General features: G+C 50.0%; 1 protein-coding gene across 1 annotated transcript in view; it reads right to left on the bottom strand.

Moving 5' to 3' along the window:
- Positions 1–21,929, bottom strand: part of ITPR1 (inositol 1,4,5-trisphosphate receptor type 1) — a 147,714-nt gene that overhangs the window by 64,788 nt on the left and 60,997 nt on the right. The window contains 11 exon segments of the mRNA XM_054516055.1: positions 6,726–6,752; positions 10,169–10,280; positions 11,140–11,288; positions 11,486–11,670; positions 12,738–12,858; positions 15,748–15,876; positions 16,556–16,681; positions 17,213–17,464; positions 19,051–19,251; positions 19,621–19,746; positions 21,232–21,369. Coding sequence (XP_054372030.1) covers positions 6,726–6,752; positions 10,169–10,280; positions 11,140–11,288; positions 11,486–11,670; positions 12,738–12,858; positions 15,748–15,876; positions 16,556–16,681; positions 17,213–17,464; positions 19,051–19,251; positions 19,621–19,746; positions 21,232–21,369 — 1,566 coding nt within the window.

Genomic DNA, 21,929 nt, shown 5'->3' with positions numbered 1-21,929 from the left:
AGCTTCCAGCATCCACTTCCCCAGCACAGGCCACGTGTGCTTCCCAGAACAGACTGTCTGACTCAAGAGGGGATGTATGGCCCTCAAAAACCACCAGAGCACGTGACAGCTCCAGGCTGAATTCAATGTCTGAGATACAGATGAGCTTTCCACCCTTTTCCTTTGCAGTTCGGAGGAATTCTTCAAAGTTTTAGTCTAGTTTGCTTTCAAAATAACAACCACAATGGAAGCTGCTTAATCTTTCCTTCAGAGAAAATTCAAACTACTGCTGTGATAGAGTAGAAAAGGTTTGAGGAAAAGCAGAATGATTTTCATTCAAGTTGGAAGCATCAGAATTGCTTTTCTCCACTTTTTTTTACCCAACTATGCAGTGAACACCCAGACCACCGAGGAGTGAAAAGGCCTGAAGTGCATTTAAGAGGCTGGTGGAGATTCCAGTTCACAGACTGGGGCTGCTCCAGAGAGTGGCTTCAGCAAAACAGGCTGGAAAACATCTCACATTGTAATTAATGAGAGGGAAAAATCTGATCAGGAAACTCACATTTGTGTGACCACACAAACACCATTCAAAAACCTGGTCCTTTTCTCTTCGGCCTGACCAGACTTTGGAATTTTGACAAAATAATGGACAAACCAGCACAATTCCAAGCACCTACACTTCAGGCTGCCCCAGAGTCCAAAGGACTGAGAGGTGACAAACCTCAGACTGCTGAACTGATAACATTTTCCAAACCTCCACACAATTCCAAAGGACTGAGAGGTGACAAACCTCAGACTGCTCAACTGATAACATTTTCCAAACCTCCACACAATTCCAAAGGACTGAGAGGTGACAAACCTCAGACTGCTGAACTGATGACATTTTCCCAACCTCCACACAATTCCTGCAGGTCTCTCCAAACATTGCTGTCTCCTGTCCTGGGAGGTCCCCGAGCTCAACACTGAGCACTCTGAGGAAGCTGAGCCCAGCTCCATGGATTTGGCTCTGTGGACAGACAGTGGTGAGGAGTGGGATGCCCTGGGCTGTGCAGGAAGTCAGGTTCAATCACTGAGAGGTCCCTTCTGGTCCTAAAATCTGTGAATTCAGGAACTGACCCAACTGCATGCATATGGCATCTCATTACTGGGGTGGCAGGGGGAGACATTTGGCAGAGAGGAGGAAATAAAAAGGGAAAACACAACTGCAAAGTCAGCCAAATTGCACATTAAGCTTTTGATAGCCAGGTTGTACATCCACATGTGAGGAACTAGAGTGAAGATCTCAGATAAATGTTATTGTGAAGCCTCTGCCTCAGCTCCTGCATTGCCATCTACAGCAGGAGCTGGAATTCCAGTGGGAATGGCTGCTCTGATTGAATCCTGCAAGTCCCTTTCCACTTTTTCCTCCCTTCTCTGAACTTCTCTGCTCTTCCCTTTGAAATGCCATCAGCTCTTCCTTGAAAGGCACACAGCAAAAGCATCACCTTGTCTGATTCGTGGCAACAGACTAGAGCACAAATTATGTTGCTGTCCTTCATAACTCTTTAAAAATACCACAAAACTCTGTGCAGCTTCCTTGCCAAGTCCCCTTTGTAAAGCCAACACTGTTACCTTGTGGAGCTGAGGAGAAATTTGGATAGGAAATTTCTAGCCCCTGCAGATGATCTGTAGGTGTTTGTCAAACGAGCATTTGACTTGTTATGGAGAAGTTTCAGGGCAGAGGGGAATAACTGGGACCCAGGAGCGCTGAACTGCTTTGACAAACTTCCCACGTTGCATTTCCAGGGATGGAGCATCTCAGCCCTGCCTAAATCAAGCAGCAGCAGGAGATGTGGGGCAGCACCTTGTTCTGGCACAGGTTCCCCAGAAGCCATGTAGGATTTTGGGGCCAGGGGCAGCCCCTCAGTTCCCAGCCCCATCACACACCCAGAGCAGGGACACGGCTGAACGTCCTCCCTGGTCTCAGGGAATGTGCAGAGATTTGTGCACTGCCAGCTGAGGAGGAGGCAGGTCTGCCACAAGGGCTGCCAGTGCCTGCACTACAAGGGCACCAAGATCTACCTAGGGGAATGCCTTCCCTCATTTTCCAGAGTTTTCAGTGGAGAAATCATGTTTTAACTTGGGCTGGGAGTTTCCAGTGTCTGGCCTTCACTGGGAGTGCAGGAACTTCCTCCTCTTTAAATCCTGTGTATTGCAGGACTTCTGCTGAATACACTGAGAGCTGCCCTCACAACACATTTTACAGCAGCAGTTTTAATCAGCAGTAAGAATGGAATAACTGCTATTTTTTTGGTGACAAGTAACGGTAAGAAATGTTCCAGCCTCCTTTTCCAAGGAGCTCACCAATTCCAGTCTGTGTCAAAAAAAAAAAAAAAAAGAAAAAAAAAAAAAGCCCTGTCCAAAGATCGCAGGGGAAAAAAAATATAGAGGCAGCCCACAAAAATTTATGAGTGCCTGCATTTCCTCTGCTTGAGACATAACAAGTGAAGCACTGTCTAAGTGCAAAACACACAAGAGAAATGACTGCAGAGTAAGATCTCTACAAGGAAAATAATTCCCAAGTGCAGCTTTGCAGCTCTGAAGAGGTTAATAAATTTCCTAACTCCAATCAAAAATGCATAAAACAGCACACATTTTGCACCTTAGACATTGCAATTTTAGTTTCTCATAGTAAAGAGCAGGGAAAAGGTTAATTCAGGCAACCCCTCTGAACAAGGATTTTCAGTTCCCTTTCCACCTACTCAAAACCTCAAGACTAATGCAAAGAGGTGAAAAAACCCCAAACCTAAACTTTACTGAGTGGGTCTGCAAGTGCATTTTGCTGGATAGAGCTGCCTGTAGATATATCAGCTGCATAAAGAAGTGTCACTACTGAAAAAACAGATAAAACACCAACACAACCCTAACAAATAACTAAATAACTGCAAGGGGAACTCTGTGCTGGATTTGGCTAGGTGGCTGCTGGCCCATGCCCCAGAAACAGCAGAGCACCCCCATTTCACCCCAGAAATTGGAATAGAGCTGCAGTGGTATGGGGTCAGGCTGGGGAGCAGCAGAGCACCCCCATTTCACCCAGGAGAATGAAATAGCTGCAGTGGAGTGGGGTCAGAATGGGGGGAAGCAGAGCACCCCCATTTCAGTGTGGAATTTGAGATATAGCTGCAGTGGAGTGGGGTCAGCTGGGGAGCAGAGCCCAGCCCCAGCTCGGCGCTACCGGCGCAGGCCGCGGGCCAGCGCGGTGCCTGTAAACATCCCCAGCGCCTTTATTGGCAATTACTGCTGAAGGTCACACATCAGCAGCGGGCCTAAATTCCAGGAAAAAAAGCTCTTCTTATGTAACTGCTGCCTGAATGTTGGCAGGTGCCCAGCGGAACAGCTCACTGCAATGTGGCTGGGAGGGGAAAAAGGAACATAAAAAATAAAAAAGCAAAGTAGGCCATCTCCCAGCGCGATCGGCATCCTGCGCGTGCCACCTGCAGGTCAGCGCCGACGGGCCCTGCCTGGCAGGCCAGCACAGATCCATGGCTCCTCCAGGATGGGGGCGTTTTAGCAGCCAGGACTCGCACTGCAGGTGGAAACTGGGCCACGGTGTCCCCAAAGGGCAGCCCTGGCCGGGGAGGATGGACAGGAACCTTTCCCAGAGCTGGGCTGGAGCACAGGGAGCCCACGGTGCAGCTCAGCATGCAACACCAGCAAATCTGCATTTGCATCACGCCTGCACTTCTCAGTGGGCTGAGGATTGCATTAACAGCACATTAAGCTGTTGTGTGTAATTACAAGCAGGGTTTAGCTCTTGCTGTTGTGTGAAGATTCTCACTTGGTGGAAGAATTCACCTCGGCCCCAAAGCTCTTCCCTGAGACAGCAGCACAGGCCCCATCAGGAACAGGATTAGAGCAGCTCCAGCCCAGGAAGGAGGCCACCAACAGAGACCCAGCCCAAGGGCTTCTAAGGACAATGCCCTGCCTTGGGCATTTGGCTTCAGCTACCTGAGACACCTGCACAGAGCCCATGTCAAACACACCCCGTTGAGCCCTTCAGCTGCTGCTCCCACCCCATGCCCCAGGAGAGGCAAAGAGCAGCCACAGCACAACCCAAAGGCCAGCTCTGAGCTCACAACTCCCCCAAACCAGGAGAGAACCAACACAGCCGTGGTGCCAGTGTGGTGAGACACAGTTCCTCATGGTTTGGGTTTTCTATCAATGCTCCACTGCTTCTCCTTGGAAAACTGCAGCTCCTCCCTGGCCCTCCTCTCCAGCAAAAGGGAATTCCACTTAAACCCTCAATAAAAGTGTGAGTTAGGACAACAGCACCACCTCTGCTGTTCCCTTCCTCTCCACTTCTCCAGCACCCAAAGCCCCCAAGCTCAGTTCAAAATTGTCCAGGGCTGGAGCCAACCCCACACTCAGGGGATTTCCTACCATTGGGTGAATTCCAGCATTATTCACCCACTTCCAAAGGACACTCCCTTCTTCACTCATAAAAACATTAACGAGGATCTGTCTGACTTTCTGTCATGACTTTCACCAACAAACACAGATCTCCTGGTGGTTTTTACATCCTTTGTTTTTGGGACCCACTGCTCGCTGGGATTACCTTGCAGAACACAACTAAGATAACTCAACCTACATAAAATTCCACCATTCCACCATGAAATCATGCCATCAACAGCTACTTCAGTGGAGTATTCCCTGAGGGAACAAGGAGCATTTCAGCTGATCAGAACAATTCAAGTGTACATGGTCTTGACAGAAAAGCAAGTCAATAATTTTGCTAATATTGCAGAGTTTTGTATTCTCTGCCCTAAATGTTTACAGTTTCCAGGGCTGACAAGGGGGAAAAAAGGAAACCAGAAAATCCCAGGATTTCTGAGACTTGCCAGTGGTTCCTGCTCCATCTGAATCCCTTTCCCTGTGCAGCCAGTGCTCAGTGCTGATGGTTATACACACACCTGCTCCTTCCATGCACTTGCTCCATTAAGGAGCAATAAAATTCCTCCTTTGCAGCCTCCAGACCAAATCCTAAATTGTTCTGCATGCTCTGGCTGATTTACTGCAGGCAAAGACAGCACATCACAGCCAGAAACCAAAGGGGAAAGAGTTTCACATTACGACTTAATTTGCAATTAAACAATTCAACTTTCTCTCTGAAGTTTCTCCAAGCTAAAATTATACATATACACACGTGCTATTCTGGGAAGCTGCAGCAGCGCATCATCCAAAGGACCTGGCCTGGTGGAAGCGTTTTTGTGCTGCAGGTTAACTTCTGGAAACCAGAGCAGGCTGCTGGTGTGTATGCCCCAGGTTAAAAGGGGAAAAATCTGGGTTTATTAACAAAAAAAGAGAGAAACAGACAGCAGAGCACCTCTGTAACGCCAGGAGTGTGTGTGGAGCTTGGGGACACACCTGAGATCCCATCCCAGCACAGCTCAGAGGTGATGGCACGGCACTAAATGAACTTGTGCAACAAGAAATTTGTCTTTCAGGTCAAAATCAGACTCTGGGCCAAAGGCAGTCATGGGAAACCAGTTTCTTAGGGAAGGGACCTTCAGCTCCAGCCCTAAAAGCCCCCCTGAACAGAAAACACCCTCCAGGCCAGCTCTGGGTAATGTGCACAGTATTTGTCCACTTTAGTGACAAATAGTTTGGCTTTCAAATCCATTTCACCAGGCAAGGTCCCCATATATTTCATTTTCAGAATGAAGTTTACCCAGTGAATTCAGGTGGTTAACAGCAAAATCAACGAGTCACACCGTAAATTGCTTTCTGTAGATTTCATGACCTACTCCACTAAATAAAGGTCAGAAACGCTTTAGACATTTTAAGTGGTTGAGCTTTGTTCCAAATAAAAGGCTGGCTTGGGAGAGAACACAGGAAACAAAGCACTGAGAGGAAAATATTTCTTTTTTCCATGGTATTTCAGTAAAATAAGGTGTCAGTCAATCACTTTCTCAGTATTATACATTTATGCAAATTCCACACCCACACCAGGATTTTTTTGAGCTGATGAGGAAGTTGCAGAGCAGAGGCAGCTCAGCTCCCTCCGCCCTGTGCTGCTGCCCCAACCAGACACCAGGCTTGTCAGAGTCCTTGGAAAGCTCCACGTCAGCTAAGCTCCAATTTTCCCTCAAAGAGGGCTTTTCACCCAGAAACAGCTTCCCCAGGCACCGATTCCGCAGGTTCCACACCACCCACCCCACTGGGCACAGCCAGGGCACTGCCATGCTCTCACCAGCTGCAGCACTGTCACCTTCCCTTCTTGGCAACAGCAGCAGCACAATTCCTGCACAAGGACCTGCCCTCCCCATTCCCACCTGCACCCACCTTCCTCCAGCTCCTGCATGGGCACCATTAAAGCTCACTATTTGGCTTTCCAAATAAGAAGAAATAACCCCTTCACATATGACACAGGAATGGTGTGGCCAAGTGCTAAATGCTGACTGCTCAGAGCAGTTTCACCCTCCAGATCTCATCCTAAACTTCACAGGATCTACCCATGGCACCAGCTGATTGCAGACCACCAAAAATGATAACTCCATCTGGATTAATATTCCAAGAAATGACATGTGGAATTAGTTATGGTAACTATTCCCAGGATAGACACACAGCAGACTGAAAACTCCACTAATTCACTGACACAGGCACACAAATCAGAACGCTCAGTGCTGCAGAGACAGGACAGATCACAGGGCTACTGGTAAAACAAGCACCATAGAAACAACACTGGAGAAGAGAAATAAAATTAAAACCTCAGCATTATCCAATTCAATGGTAATCTGCCGGGAAAGAAAGAAGGGGAAGAATGGAAAGCAAGGATTAGTAAGAGAAAAGAAACATAAATTTCATGTAAGGATCTTATAAATCATTTAACACTTGAATGCTGCAATCCAACGTTATTTCTGCAGTGGGCATGAGGAACATCTGCCAGCTCTGGGTTAGGGAACAGCCACTGCAGGGAGAGCTGTGCCAGGCAGCTTGGGAGGCAGGATGTACCCTGGCTTTGTTCCTGTGCCAGGGACACACCACGTGGGCTGCCTGACCCAGAGCCAAGGACTTCACCCCTGGGCACGGGAGTGTCACGAGCCCTGAGCAGAGCAGCAGCAGCTCAGGGGCTGCATTTCCACTCTGGGAGGGGAAAATGGAGCTTCCCAATGCGAGTCCTGCAGAGCTGAGGCGAGTCAGCTGGTAGGCACCCGGGGAGACGTGCATGAATGACATGTTTCAGCACAGTGAAAAACTTGGGTCTAGCCTACACTGTCAATGTAGAGCAGTTTTGTGCCTATTAAATCCTGCACAGTATGCTCCCCGTCACCGAGCCATCCTGAGCGCGTGCCAAGCGAGGAGTCTTCAGCAATATGGAAAAATTTCAGCCTTCCCACAGGCTCCTGTACATCTGTGCTCTGCCCACGGGTTCTGCTGGCTGCTGAGGAGCCCCAGCTGTGGGAGCAGGGCTCTGGGTGACAGGAGCACACCCGTGTCCTCCCGCGCTGCCCACCCTGCTCAGGGCCAGCAGGGTGAGGTGATCCGTGTGCGGGGACAGCCACGGCACAGGAGGAGCCCTGCACCTCCTTACACCCTTATGTAAGCCAGGCTGCTCCAGAGGGCACCACAGGCTGCAGCAGGACCACAGGCACTGCCAGAACCTCCCCAGAGCTCTGGGGCTGGACACGGCTGGGGAGGGACAGCTGAGAGCCCTGGCACAGGGGCAGGGCAGGGATGGCAGCTCTGCACTGCCAGGGGCTTAAAGGGGCTCTCAGGAAGGAATCCTGCCCTGTCAGGGTGGGGAGGCCCTGGCACAGGCTGCCCAGAGACACAAGGGATGGCTGCCCCAGCCCTGGAAGGGTTCAAGGCCAGGCTGGGTGTGGAAGGTGGCCCTGCCCAAAGCAGGGAGGGAACTGGGTCATCTTTAAGGTCCTTTCCAAGCCAAGCTTTTCCCTGGTTCTATGCTTGAGGTCGATAAACTGCTCCCAAGGGTGAGCTCTGCACCTCCATGGATGGAAGCACCTCTAGGCAGGGACTCCAGGATTTGCAGCAGGGCTTTTACAATATAAGAGGGGTTTTTCCTTCTCTTTTTTTTTTCTTTATTTTGTTACACTACAGGATGATTTTAAAAACAAAAGGTGCTACCTTTTAGGTGGTGACTAAATTAGTTCTCTGAGTCACAAGGGAGAATAAATCCCACTGCAGTGCTCACAGCCAGACAGCAAAAGCTGTTCTACTACTACTGACAGTCTATCTGTGAGCAATCAGCTGCTCCTTCCGACTCAGAAATCACTTCACAGGCAGGCATATCCTGACTCCTTATGTAACTGAGCCACTGCTTCAGAAATCCGTGCTTCTGCCACACTTGGAAGATTTTTTAGCACCTTGTGGGGTTCTCCATGGTCTGAATGGTGCAAGGTATGTTAACTGCAGCTTCTAGAAATACTGCTTCATCCAAGTTAGCTGAATGAAGCCTAAGAAACTCCTAGAAATTAATTTCCATTTTGGAAAATCTCTCAGTGGCAAATTACATTTAAGGAAAAACTCTCAAAGCTCTGATTTGGGTTTCACTGGTGTCTGGTATACACAATATGCATCACACATTGCTTTTTATTACTTAAGGTGACCTTGACAGTGGCTCCTGGCTGTTCTGACAGGACAGGACACACTGATCTGCTAGAGAAGGGTAAGATGTGATCTATGGTTACACTGAGTCTGTCACAGCCCCAGTGCTGAACATCAGGAAATACCAGCACCCATTAGAGGATCACCAGTCCCACTCCTTTCCCCTCCAGGAGCAGCCTGGCCACAGCTGGGATGTCTCAGAGAAGGGACCTTGAGGAGAGCACAGGAGGTGATGCCCCAGCACAGGATTCAGCCACTAGGGCAGAGGACAATGTGCCCCAAGCTGACACCTGCAGCTGTGAGCCCTGCCCTGCTCCCTTCCCATCGCCAGGGATGTGCTGCTTTCCCAGGGAATTCCCTCCAGCCCAGGAACTCACTCAAGCCACTGCTGCTGCACAGGCAGACAGTGGCCAGGCAGGAGCAGAGCAGCAGCTGGAGCTGGAGCTGGGCTGGCAGCTCTGGGAAGAGCCTTCCTGGCAGGGCAGGGAGCACAGCCCCGGCCATCCCTGCCCTGAGGGCATTTTCCTGGGAGGCTCCCGTCCCTGGCACTGCCTGTGCAGCCTGGCTGTGCTGGGAGCAGCCCACACGTGCACACCCACGTGTGCCAGGCTGCCACTGCTCGCTCCCAGAGCCCTGCACCACGTCCTGCTCCTGCCTCCTGCCGGCACTCCCAGCTGCCCAGGATGCTGCAGGTTCCTCTGCCTGTGGAGCATCTCCCTCCCTAGCAGCTGCTACAAACCATTCCTGCTGTCCTCAGACTCTGATCTCTGAGGTTTTTGCCCTTTTTGCTGTGAACTGAGCACGAGCAGCAGCTCCAAACCCATCTGTGGGGGAGAACTGGGCCGAGACACCACCTGCTCCTGGGCACAGCTCCCAGGGGCACAGAGAGCCCTGCCCCATCCCAGCTCCCCCCAGTCCCCACTCCCAGCTGCTCCCCAACTCTGTGCTCCTCTGCTCCCACTGGGTGCCATGGGAAGAGCCTCAGCTGACCAGAATTCCAGGAGAATCTCCAAATCCCAGTCTCAGCTGACTGCAACCACTTCTAGAAGCACAAACATATGGGAGCATACACACTGTCCTGATGGAATCAAGAGCAGGTCTGTACCTACAGAGAAATGTTCCTCTCAACCAGTCAAGAGTTGTATGTAGGAAAGGGAAAGAAGAAACATGGGTGGCGTACAGAGAGTTTCCATCTGTAAACCACAACAAGATTACTCAGTTGTACACAAATTCAAATTAGCTACAAAACACCCTCTTGTTGTAAGGTTACATGACCTTAAGAGTCACCTAAAGCTGAGAATCAAATAAAGATCTTACAGCCTTCAGAAAAAGGTAACAAAATTGATATTTTAGAGTGCCAACAACTGCAGGGATTAGACTTAAACTTCCCAGTCTCAAGAAGAAAAGCAGCAGAAACAAGCTTAACTTCAAATATGATCTGAAAGGTATTAGTTGACTAAAAATGTTTTGTCCCTGCTCCAGCCTAGAAGTGCTTACACATACAAAAGAGCTTGAAAAAGCATGAGTTTTATTTTCCTTTACTGAATAAAGCCAGTGTTTAACAGAATGCTGGACTGTACCTTACCTTTTCTCCATAGCCTCTATCTTTGGTCATCATTTCCCTGAGCGTCTGCAATACCTTAATACACAGTTTCTCCTCATTCTCCTCCAGCAGCTGCTTTGTGTGCTTAATTAACCTGAAAAAAGCCATCAATCAGGTTAGTGCAAATACTCTAAAAATAGGGTAAGATATATGTGCTTATCTCCACTGGTTTATGCTGCAAACAAGGTTTATCATCATACTGTTACACAACCATTTGGGAGCCTCCTCTCCAGAGCAACACCTGACAGCTCCCAGGAGAAGCTGTGGGCAGGAAAAGAGCCAAAAAACCCCTCTGGCTGCAGGCAGCAAGGAATCAGTGGGATCCAGGACCTGGTGGTCCTCCAGAACAGCCAGTTAACAGTGAGAAACCTGTTCCACTTGGTTCAGAAACAGACTGAGAGCCCTGGAGGGTGCAACCCCAAACCCATCCCACCCAGCACTTGGGACTGACTCAGTGCCCAGCTTCCACAACCTCTGCACAGAGCCCACCCCTCCAGGAGGTGAGGGGGATCTGCTCTGAATTGCCCTCTAAATGACCTTGTAATCTCCCCTTCCCTTCCCTCCAGCTGTGGTGATGCCCATGACAACAACTGATCCTGGTGTATTCACCCAGCACCTCAGGAACATTCCTGGGGCGAAGGCAGGTATCAATAACTGCTCAGCTCAAAGTTGAACTCATTTACACAACTGCTCAGGACATTTGCATCCTGCAGCAAACAGACATTTTTAAGCATTAGTTGGGAGAACGTATCAACCAGTCTTTCCCCATTCCCACAAGCAGTTTTTCTTCTCCACCAATGACAAATTGCCTTGACCATACCACAAAATACTGATTTTTACAGGTATTTCAGAGGATATCAAGTATTCACCAAGCTGGGCAAGAGGGCTCCATTCCACAGGGCATGGGAAGACTGGGAAAAAACAAAACAAGCCAGACTTCTAAGACAACTTACTTGCAAATGAAACCTCCACTTTCACATTTCCTCCTGGCATCCGTGTTCTCTGGGAAGAGCAGCTCAGGCCTGTGGAGCACATCCACCAGCACTGACAGCTCTGCCTGGACCAGGGGGCGCAGGCGATCCTCCAAGGCTGACACGATGTCCTGGGGAACAGCCACACCAGGTTCAGACAAACATGAACAACACACATCCAGAGCTGAATCAACTTCACTAACGGTGGCTGAGGGGCAGGACAATGAGCTCTGTCCTGGCTGAATAAACTAAAAGACCTCAGGGTTTGGTCAGGTGAGGTTTTCAGCGTTGCTGTGGCCCTGCAGGGGGAAGGGGGCTGTGCAGTCACCTGCAGCCTCTCGATGATGTTCCTGTAGTCCCTGGAGGCGGCGAGCACCGAGTCCCTGCGCGCGGCGTTGCGCGCCGTCATGCGCCAGTTCATGGCCGTCTTCTGCACGATGTTGTGGGACTTCAGGAACAGGTTGTTCACCTGGCTGTCCAGGTCCACAGGGATGGCAATCGCTCTGCTTTTGGCTGCAACAAGCACAATCAGTGGGGACTGAGACCCTGAGCCCGTGAAGCAACACAAGAACAGGACCAAGGTCTATGCAGTCCCTTCCTTCTACAAACTCTCCTTCCCAGGCTGAGAGGAAACAGCCTCAAGCTGCACCAGGGAAAGTTTAGATTAGACACTGGGAAATTAGGACAATAAGACTTTTTTCTCCCACAGAAAGGTTGTAAAGCATTAGAAAGGGCTGTCCAGAGAGGTGACAAAAAATATTTGTACGTGGCACTTGAGTTCATGTTTAACTGGTGTCCACAGTGGGCTGGCAGCTGGACTTGATCACCTTAAGAGATCTTTTCCAACCTTAACCATTCCATGGCTCTTTGAGTGCAATTTAAACAGGGCAGGGTCAGGCCTGGGCAGGATTATGTTTAGAGGCTTCCACACCTCAGAGCTGTTACTGTTGTTTGAGGTGTGGGAGTAGGAATCCTTCCCTAAACACACAGCCCCAACAGCTCGTGCTGGCACACGTGGACACACAGCAGCAGAACATGACCCCACATCCAGTACAAGCTGCTCTTGTGGACACTGAAAGTGGAGCAAATTCATGGGCAGGAGTGGCACTCCCAGCTGCACCAGGGAAGGGTCAGGCTGCATAGCAGGAGGAATTTCTCCATGGAAAGGATGCTCAGGCTTTGGAACTGCCCAGGGAGTTTGGAGTGCCCATCCCTGGAGGTGTCCAAGGAAGGGCTGGAGGTGGCACTCAGGGACAAGGTGGGGATTGGGCACTGCTTGGGCTCTATGATCCTGGAGGGCTTTCCCAACCTCAGTGCTCCCATGAAAACCATCTCCCTGCTGCAGATCAACAGGGCTGCAGGGAGTTTTAAGGTCAGACAGACAAAGCACTTCATGTGGCAGTGACAACACCCACTGCTCAACCACCATGATCTATCAGCACAAGCCTGGGCTGTGAGTTATCCCAGGTGGCACCTGCAGGACTCAAACCACACCGTCCCTGTGGCAGGACGACACAGCAGCAGCCAGCCTGGATGGCTGCAGTCCTGGAGCAGGCAGCTGTGCTCTCCCCACTCCTTACCTACATCGGAGAGCACCCGGATGCAGCTCTCCACAGAGGCCTTCTGGCTGGGCATGAGCCAGGTGCAGTGGTAGACCCTGAACACCCCCTGCAGCAGCTGCACGAACACGGGCTGCCGAGTCTGCAAGGCAAGCACAGCACAGTCACAGCCTCACCCCAGCAGGGCTCACTGCTCCCAGCCCAGGCTGCCACTCTCCAGTCCCTTCCAGCTGGTCTGCAGCACTTGTTGGGCAACTCCCCGTGGTGGCAGGGTATCTACCACGGGATCAGCAGCTGCATGGGAAGGGTGGGAACCAATGCTGAGGAAATGAAACAGGAGCTTCTGCAGCAGAAAGCCCTGGTAATTGAAGCCTGACTAAGCAAAGGAAGTGAGCAGTCACCTTCATCTCTTTTATCAGAGCTATCAGCAACCCTGGCACACAGATTCCTCTTTTAGTGTTGACCAGCAGCTGACTCAAGAGGCCACAGGTAAATGGGGCTTGGCTATGTGACAGCAGAGCTCCAGAGTTGGAAACTCATCATCCCAGGCATTATTAGCTGGTATCCAATTCACTAAGAAAGCAGCTGTGTGTTATTTGGAACACAGGCAGTGGTTAGTGGCTAACGCTGCAGCTGCTGCAGGATCAGCCAAAATCAAGGTGTGGTTTTCAGCCCTGAATTTCACAAGATGATCTTCCACTACAGACAGGTGAGCTGCTCCAACACACCCAAGCCCATGAGCTCTGTTCTTTCACCTTTGCAGCTGCCCAACAATAGTGACCAAAACTCCATTTGGTTTTGTACAGTGATTACTTTGTAGAACAACATATTACAACCTGTAGAGGAAAGAGCATTTTAAGTATTTGAATCTGAGAGGGAACACCCTGTGTCCCTGTGCCCACTAGCTATGGAATGCTTCTATCAGCTACAGGAACTACACCACAGTGCAAACACCACAGGACTTAGGAACGAGGGGAAAAAATACCTCATTTATTGTGGCCAACAGTAAAGCCTGTTTGCAAGAAAAAAGTGGAGTTAGAGTAAAAAGCCAAATCTATTAGCTAATGAAATCTATTAGATCAATTCAATAAAACACTGTTACAAAATGTACAAGAGGAGAACCAAAGTTTAAGCCCCTAGAATTGCTAAGAGGCAAATATCCATTTATCCTTTCTGGAAATAAGCCAAACACCAAAAACCATGGCAATCAACAGCATTCACCCAGGGCCCTGAAAATACCAGCATGTTTGGATTTAAACCACCCACATATTCCTTTCAGTTCATGTCTAAAGACTTTTTGGTCTCCAAAACCCTTTAAGATGTTCCATTTGCTTAAACAAGGTCAATAAATCAAATAGGAAATTTACTCCATGTCCCTCATGTCTCCAGCTGCCCTTGGGAAGGGAAACCTTGGACAGCAACAACTTTGGAGGCAAACAGGCTGAACAATGTTTGCTAAAGAGAAGCTGTGGGCAGCTGTCCTTTGCCAAGAGATTTGTGTTCTTCTAATTTTATGTGATTTGAACCACATGATGGATGGACAAGGTGTTCCCTGAACTAGCAGGGCTGACTCAGGGCAGGAAGGATTTCAGTCAAACAAGCCCTGACATGAAGGACCAGGAGGCAAGAGGAGGCTGGCTGGGAGGAGAGGTGCAGCAGGAAGGGCAGGGAGAGACTGAACCCAGAGCAGAGTGGCCACATCCCCTCCCTACAGAGATCAGCCCACCTGCAGCACCCCCGAGGGGAGGAAATCCCACCTGGAGCAGGGTGGACAATAGGCTGTGCTCCTCAGGGGGAGAGTCCCTGGGTATAGACAAGAGTATTGACAGGCAGGAAAAGAGAGAGAAGCCACTTCTAACTTGGAGATGAGGAGGAAAGATGAATCTAGGACAAGGCAGATCTATCAACTGAGAAGGGAAAAGAGGTGAACCAAGTGACTTCATCTTGCTAGACAGAGGGGGAGATTGAGAAACTAAAGAAAAACTGCTGATATAACATTAACAGATGGCTAAAATAAGATGGCAAGATGTGTATTCAAATGCTGCATCTCAGAGATAACAAGTAAGAGCAGGGCAGCTCAGGTACACGGCACAGAGGAAGGGCAGAGCCCAGGACAAGGCCACAGTCTCCATGTCTCACTTCTCTGAGGAGCACAGAAGGTGCAATAGCAACCAAAGTCACCTGAGGAGCAAATCAGCTGCTGCACTGCTCACTCAGCTGAGGTCAGAGACAGGCAGGGGTAGGGCTGGATGAGCTTTAGACCTGGAGGTTGCACTGCAAACACCTGCCCTTGGCACTACCAGGTTGCATCAAGTTTCAACAGCTGCCCCTCTCAACCTCCTGCCAGAGCTGCCACACACCTGACCACTCCACCCACACCCTCCCAGAAAGTTATTTATGCATAAAGAACAGGGTTATCTCTGTACAAATATAAATATTAGGGCAACATCCTGACTCTGCTGCTCTGCTGTACAACTCTCTGCCTTCTCCCCTTCACAGGTGTTCCAAGCTCCTCCTTCACATTTCCCCAACTTCTGAACTAGCCAAAATCTACTTGGTGAGACATATGAGAGCTTCTGGATTCTTGTTCTGAATCCTTTTTTTTTTAAGGGAAATTGAATCTTTCTGTAAAATATGCTGTCCTTAATCAATCACCCTTGCTGCCTCTGTGGTATCTGTGGCAGGGGTTGGATGAGATGGGCTTTAAGGTCCCTTCCAACACAAACCATTCTGGGATTCAATGACACACAAGAACTCTCCACAGAAGACCTTGGTGGTAGCACAGAGCTGAATGCACTGATGAATTAGTGTGCCATTTGAGCTTTTCTAGAAGAACATTTGTACAGTGACCTGCATGGTTTTCCATTTCTACAGCAAAAGGACCAGTGTGGTCACCAAGAACTGCGATGTGTTTGCCCCCCAATTACAGCACCACTGCTCCCCCATGTCTCCTTTGCACTGTCAATGGCACTAAGTGGAATGAACACAAGTGCCCTGGCAGTGCTCTCCCTGCTCTGTGTGCATTCCCCACCTGCAGGGTGGTGCTCTGGTCGGAGAAGGGGGAGCTGAAGAAGGTGGTGACGATGCTCATGACGATCTCGGTCACGTACTTCTCCAGGATGGCGTCTGCGTGCTTCCTGTCGCTGGTGTTGTTGCAGGCCTGCAGCACAAACCACAGCAGGGTCAGGGCAGCTCACCAGCGCACCAGAGACTGGAGTTCCTCATTTCACATTGTCCTGGTCCCAGCAATGCAGTGACACGGGGGCTCTGCATCTCCAGCCCACACCAGAGCAGAGCCAGAGCTGCTCCTGGTTTGGTGTGCTGGCCCAGAGCACAGCTGGGGGAGGGAAAAAACCACAGTGTCTTGGAGGAAGGCAAGAGCAGGATGGGGAGCACTGAGGTGTAATGCTTTCGTATGGGGAAATACTTGGAATCCCAGGCAAAAAGCCATATGGCCAAATAAACACCAAGCCTGGAAAACAATCTGTCCTGACCTGCCAAAAAACGCTGAGTGCTGCTCAGGAAGGAGCTCAGAGATGCTGCCAGAATAAGCAGGCCAGGTGGCAGGACAGAAAAGGCACTGGACAAAGGAGCAGGGTGTGGAGCTTCACTGAGTTTGGGTTTGGGCTCGGATTTTTCTTTTAAAAAGGAAAATATGGATGTGTTCCATGGAATATGACTAATGAAATCCACAGGCACAAGGAAAAGGAGGCACATATTTGCAGGAACAGAGTATTCAGGGTACTTATTGCCTTGATGCACTGGGATGTCTTATCCTTACTGCTCTGGAATAAAGAGGTTTTCAGGCTGAATTCAGTTCCTTGGGGCAGATACATTACCCGACAGATGTCAACCAGGAAGTTCTCAAACAGCTTCCACATGTGATTACTGGTGTAAATCTCTTTCATTTCTACTTCTGTGTCCACATAGCAGTGATTCAAGAAGTTGATGTATGCTATTTTGACCTAAAAGTAGAGAAAATAATTCATAAAGAATAAGAACCTGAATGGTGGTATGAATGAATATAATGCCACATTAAAAGTGCTACACAGATAATTTGGCATTCTACTTCTTCCTTTCAGTTAAACACTGGTGAAATTTAATGCCATGAATAGCAAGACACCATCCAATAAAAAACCCCCAGGATGACTGCAGACAAAACGTCAGCATAATAATAATTTCCAGTTCTGCAGAACCATCTGTTCAAGGTTAGCAGCACATCCATAAACCTCTCTGCCTCAAGAACCCTATAAAATAACCAAGTACAGCATCACATTGCCACTTGCAGGGTAAGGAGGAAGTATAAAAGGATTTAACAGGACTATCCAGGCTGGCTGGAGGTGCCAACAGCAGCAGCAGGGAAGGGCTGCAGTTCCCAGCTCGGTGCCCACCTGCACCAACCCCTGCCAGGCCAGACCCAGCAGGACCAACCCTCTCTCACCCAAACCCTAGCACGTTCCTAACACAAACAGCCCAGCTCTCCTGCAAGCCCTCACCTCAGGTATGCAATCCTCGTGGGTCACCACCCTGACAATGTCATCCAGAGGGAGGAGGGAGTTGCACTTGATCTCCGTGTAGACGTTTTTGCCCTCTGTGCACACAGCCAGCAGCTCCACCAGGTGGATGTGGTACATCAGGGGACTGTTCTCATCCATCCGGTCCCTCTCCGACCTCATCATCTGCACCAGGGTCTGGAAGGAGGCTCTGTCGTTGTAGAACACCAGCACATCCTCCCCTGCATTCACCAGCTGTGGGGCAAGGAGAGCATTCCATCAGCAGAGCCAAGCCTGGGGTCCCCCCACAGCATCCCCTCATGGGGCTGTCCCACCGCTGCTGCCCAGCCCCTCAGGGACACAGGGCTCCCTCCAGGAGGACATTTCCCATCTAACTGACCCCTTCTGAACCACTTCTGAGGAAATTCAAAGCCAGCCCAGCTGCCTGCTGGCCAGAAGCTGTGCCAAGAAGTTTGTGACTTTCCATTGTGCCTTTCCATGTCACCCCAGGTGACTTCCTAAGGCAGCTGTGGACAGCCCTGTGCTGCTGGAGGGCTGCCCAGGGATGGGAGCACTGCAGGGCTCACTCCTTCCACCCGTCCCAACAAACACCAGCCGTTTGCCAAGGCCAGTGACACGTCAAGCCACACACTGGAGATTTCCATCAGCTTCACATTTGACACCTGGCTGGCCACGATTCCAGAGCAGCTCAGACCTCCTGGAACTCCAGGAAGGGAAGGAGATGGAGCAAACTGAGCCCTGGTCCACTGCTGAGCACACAGCTGGAGGGATGCAGGGCTGTTCTCCCACAGGGTTTGGGAAAAACAGCAGGCTAAGATGTAGAAGAAAACCCCCAGGGCAGCTGCTGACCGTGGGAGAGGCCCTTGCTGAGCATCTCACACCCAACTAAGTGTTGAGAAGCTCATGGAGCTGGTTTTGAGCTGAACAACAAAATATGAAATATTTTCCATCTTCCCATCAGGACTGATGCTCAAAAGCCAGACTGGACAAATCTGATCCTGGGGCTCCCCCTGCTGAGGAGGCCAAAACATTCCATCAGATGTGCAGATCTGCCAAACAGATCCCATCCAACATCCCCCTTAAAGGCATTCATTCACCCTTCTCTGACCTCTCCCTTTCATCCTGGCTCCCCAGTTTCCAGTTACCCACACACCTAAGGCTGATCCTCATCTGCTTCCCCTTCACACTCGAAAGCTGAGTAAGCACATCTTGCAAAGACAATCTGCAAGGGCTTGGGGAGAGACAGGACAAAGGGGGATGGCTTCAAATTGAGAGCAGGTTTAGATGGCAGAAAAATATGGGTGGTGAGGGCTTGGCACAGTTGCCCAGAGAAGCTGGGGCTGCCCCATTCCTGGAAGTGCCCAAGGCCAGATTGGATGGAGCTCGAAGCACCCTGGGATAGTGAAAGGTGATTCTATGATGGTTCTAAAATTTCATAGAAAACTCTCATCAAAATGCTATCATGGTGAAATTCTCCTTCTGCTTTAGTGATCTTGAAATTAAACTACTTCTCTTCAAGCCAATTTTGCTAAACAAAGGCACCCTTGCTTGATAACCCCACCTACATTGCTGCTGGGTACAGGCCTGGGAAGCAACTCGTGCCATTAACAACCAACCCCTCATTACACCTGTGAGTCAGGAGCTCAGAGAGCTTTTGGTCACAAAAAGCCTGAGCTTCCTGGGAGCTGTAATGCTCTTTTTGCATGGTGAGAGCTGTCAGCTTCTTGGCAGTCCCCGAAGCGAGAGGATCAATTTGTCATGTTCACCAACTGCTATGTGCAAACTTCTGTTCAGACCCTGCAAATCTCTGCAGCTCTCACCTCAGCCATTACCATATCTTGGCATTTCTTAATGAATTTCCCCTCTGCCTTGACGATGGTCTGCAGGAACTTGATGTACTGAACGTTCCTGCCGTGCGTCTCGATGCAGTGGACGAAGTGCTGAACCACGCGCTCGTTGATCTCACTGCAGAGCTGGAAGTTGTTCATGAAAATGTGCTGCATTGTCACTGCTTCCAGGATCTGATGGAGGGGATGAAAGGGAGCAAAACGTCAGAAAATCAACAACCCAACACATCCCCACCGGGGTTAGGGTAAAGCCAACACTCCTGCAAGCACAGGGCTGAAGGGAATTTTGCTGAGGGCCTCAGCTTTCAACACCACTGCTCCTATCTCAGCCTATTTTTCACTCCACTTCAGCCTCTTGAACTTTCTACACTGAACTGCCCTAAACAAACATCTTGCCAACTTTTGAGGCTTTAGAACGAAAACAAAATGTGACCTCTTCAACCAATCTTCCAACAGAACAGCCCCAGAGGTATCACCAAGGACAGTGCAGTCCCTTCTCCTGCTAGAACAAAAAAATAAATCACGGCCTGAGGTTATTCTTACCCCTGGGTTAAGGAACAGGTTTATGTGCTTGTGCAGCAAGGCCTGGTTCTGTTGGTTCCCAGCACAGAAGTTCTGCAGGAACTCGTGTGCAAGCTTCATTATCTCCTGCATCCTCGTGTCTTCAGCCTGGGATTGCATGACAAAGAAGAGGGGGTTAAAAAGAATCCAAAGGTTCACCTTGAGGTGAGCACAGGATGAACCACAGCTCCAGCAAGGGAACTGTCACGTCTCTCACACCCCGAAGGAAAACAAACCTCCACCCAGTTCACAGACGTTTGGGATGAGCTAGGCCAGCTCCACGCTTCCAAAGAGCATCAAAAATAAAGCCCATAATAGAAATTACAGTAGGTTATTCTCTAAAAGTGCCTATTCCACAGCCAGGCCTGCCAGCAACGTGCTTTAGTCACTTCTACTCCTCTGAACGTCCCAGCCCCTTGGCCAAAGCACACATCATCACCTCGGGGCTGCCCAGGAGAGCTGCCACGTCCCGCTCAGCCCTTCCGCAGCCACGCACGGGCAAGCTCATGGCAAAGCAGCCATGGAAAGTTGCTTTTGCACCAGCTCAGCCCAATTTATCTTTACTGGAACCTCCTTGCAGCCTTCCAAGCACTGCTGAGGAACCAGTGCCCTTCCTCTGACGTCAGCGTGGATTCCCAGCCCACCGACGGCTGGAGCCACGCTTTGGAAAATTACTGGCTGCTTTTATTTTTAAGGAATTTCGTATCTTTCCAAGGGTGAAACCCCTTCCACACTGCCTGTCTGATGCACATTCCCATGTATGGGACAGAAAGGTGATGAGAAGGCGTTGAAAGGTGTTTTTGCTGCTGCTTTTTTAGCAAAATATGACGCAAGAAACCACGAGAATCAACATTAATCAAAGCTACTGTGTAGAATTACTGGTTCGCAGAAACCTGATGAGTTTGAAAGAGAGGACAGCAGAGTGACCAGGAAAATGTGCAGAGGTGCCTCACCTCAGTACTGATAAATACCTGTCAGCTGTGATGGATGAGCAGCCAACGTGATGACCTTGGGGTATGCTGTGTCAGCACAGCCTGGTGCTCTGCAGGCTCACAGGCACATCCCAGCCCCAGTGGGCTCCAGCCTGCACAGCTGCCAAGTGTTAGCCCTGATAAGGCCAATTAGGAGCAGCAGACCTCACCTGGAGAGCCAGTGGGTATTTATTCACCTCTAAGAGGGAGTTTAGGACTCTACAGCTGGGGGAAGGTCTGTATGCACTGCTCATAAACCCCTGGGGCACCAGGCACCCTCCCTTCCCTCCTTGTCCCCAGGATGGTGCTCACACAGCTGCCTCACAACGAGGGTCTTGCTCCCATCAACACAGCTTAACCTCAAGGCAGCACCTGGCTCACATGAAAAGCTCAGAGCTGAACCTTAATGCTGCAGTATGATTTGTGAATATTTCTTCAGGCAATCTGCATATTCACAGGCTTCAAATAAACAGAGCTTGTCTGAGCTCCTTATTTCTGAGTGGGTATTCTATGGACTATGAGGCTACATAAACCAGCCTCTGTGCATCCAATCCACAGGGAGGAGGTTCAGGAAGATTCAGAGGAGGTATCAAAAGCCTGTCAGCATGACACAAAGCCCCACCTTCTCGTAAGGGATCTGCAGCAGCTCCAGCACCACGGCGTGAGCTCCCATGTTCCTCAGGAGTCGCTGCTGCTGCTTCCTGCTCTTCCTCACCGAGGCCCCCTCCTGCACGCAGAGCTTGCTGAGCCGCAGCAGGATCTGCAGGAGACACTGGCCTTAGAGCCCAACTCTGGCTTTCCTTCCAGAGAACGCCAGGTCCCAGAGAGCAGCACCAGGGACCAACTCATCTGCAGGAGCAGAGCGGCTCCAGGCAGCCCCTCGTGGCCCAGGCTCCATCCGTGGCATCTGACTAGGGCTGCTGGACTTGGATGATCCTTGTGGGTCCCTTCCACCTCAGGACACTCTACAGTTCTGAGATTCTATGCTCCTGCAGAACTCAGCCATGTCAAGTGAACACAACATCAAGCTCCACAGCAGAGCCACAGACACACCTTCAGCTCACACCACACCAGCAGCACAGCACGTTTTTCATCTGGTACTTTCTACATTAAATTTCAACAGCACAGTGGCTTTGAGTGCAAGGTACTCAGGACAGGGAGAAATAAATGGCTTCTCCCCTTGCTTACTGTCTTTGTAGTCCTTAACAGTAAAAATATTGTGTTATTACCACTGAAACAGCAGCAAACGTCACGTTTCTCACTAATCCATTCTTAAGGAAAGAACACACACGTCGTGCTTATTCTATCCTGGCTTCTCAT

Source organism: Molothrus ater, chromosome 11, assembly GCF_012460135.2.
Source record: "Molothrus ater isolate BHLD 08-10-18 breed brown headed cowbird chromosome 11, BPBGC_Mater_1.1, whole genome shotgun sequence".
In the NCBI taxonomy this organism is placed as follows: Eukaryota; Metazoa; Chordata; class Aves; order Passeriformes; family Icteridae; genus Molothrus; species Molothrus ater.
The sequence above is the reverse complement of the archived record's forward strand: the minus strand, read 5'-3'. Positions and strand labels throughout refer to the sequence as shown.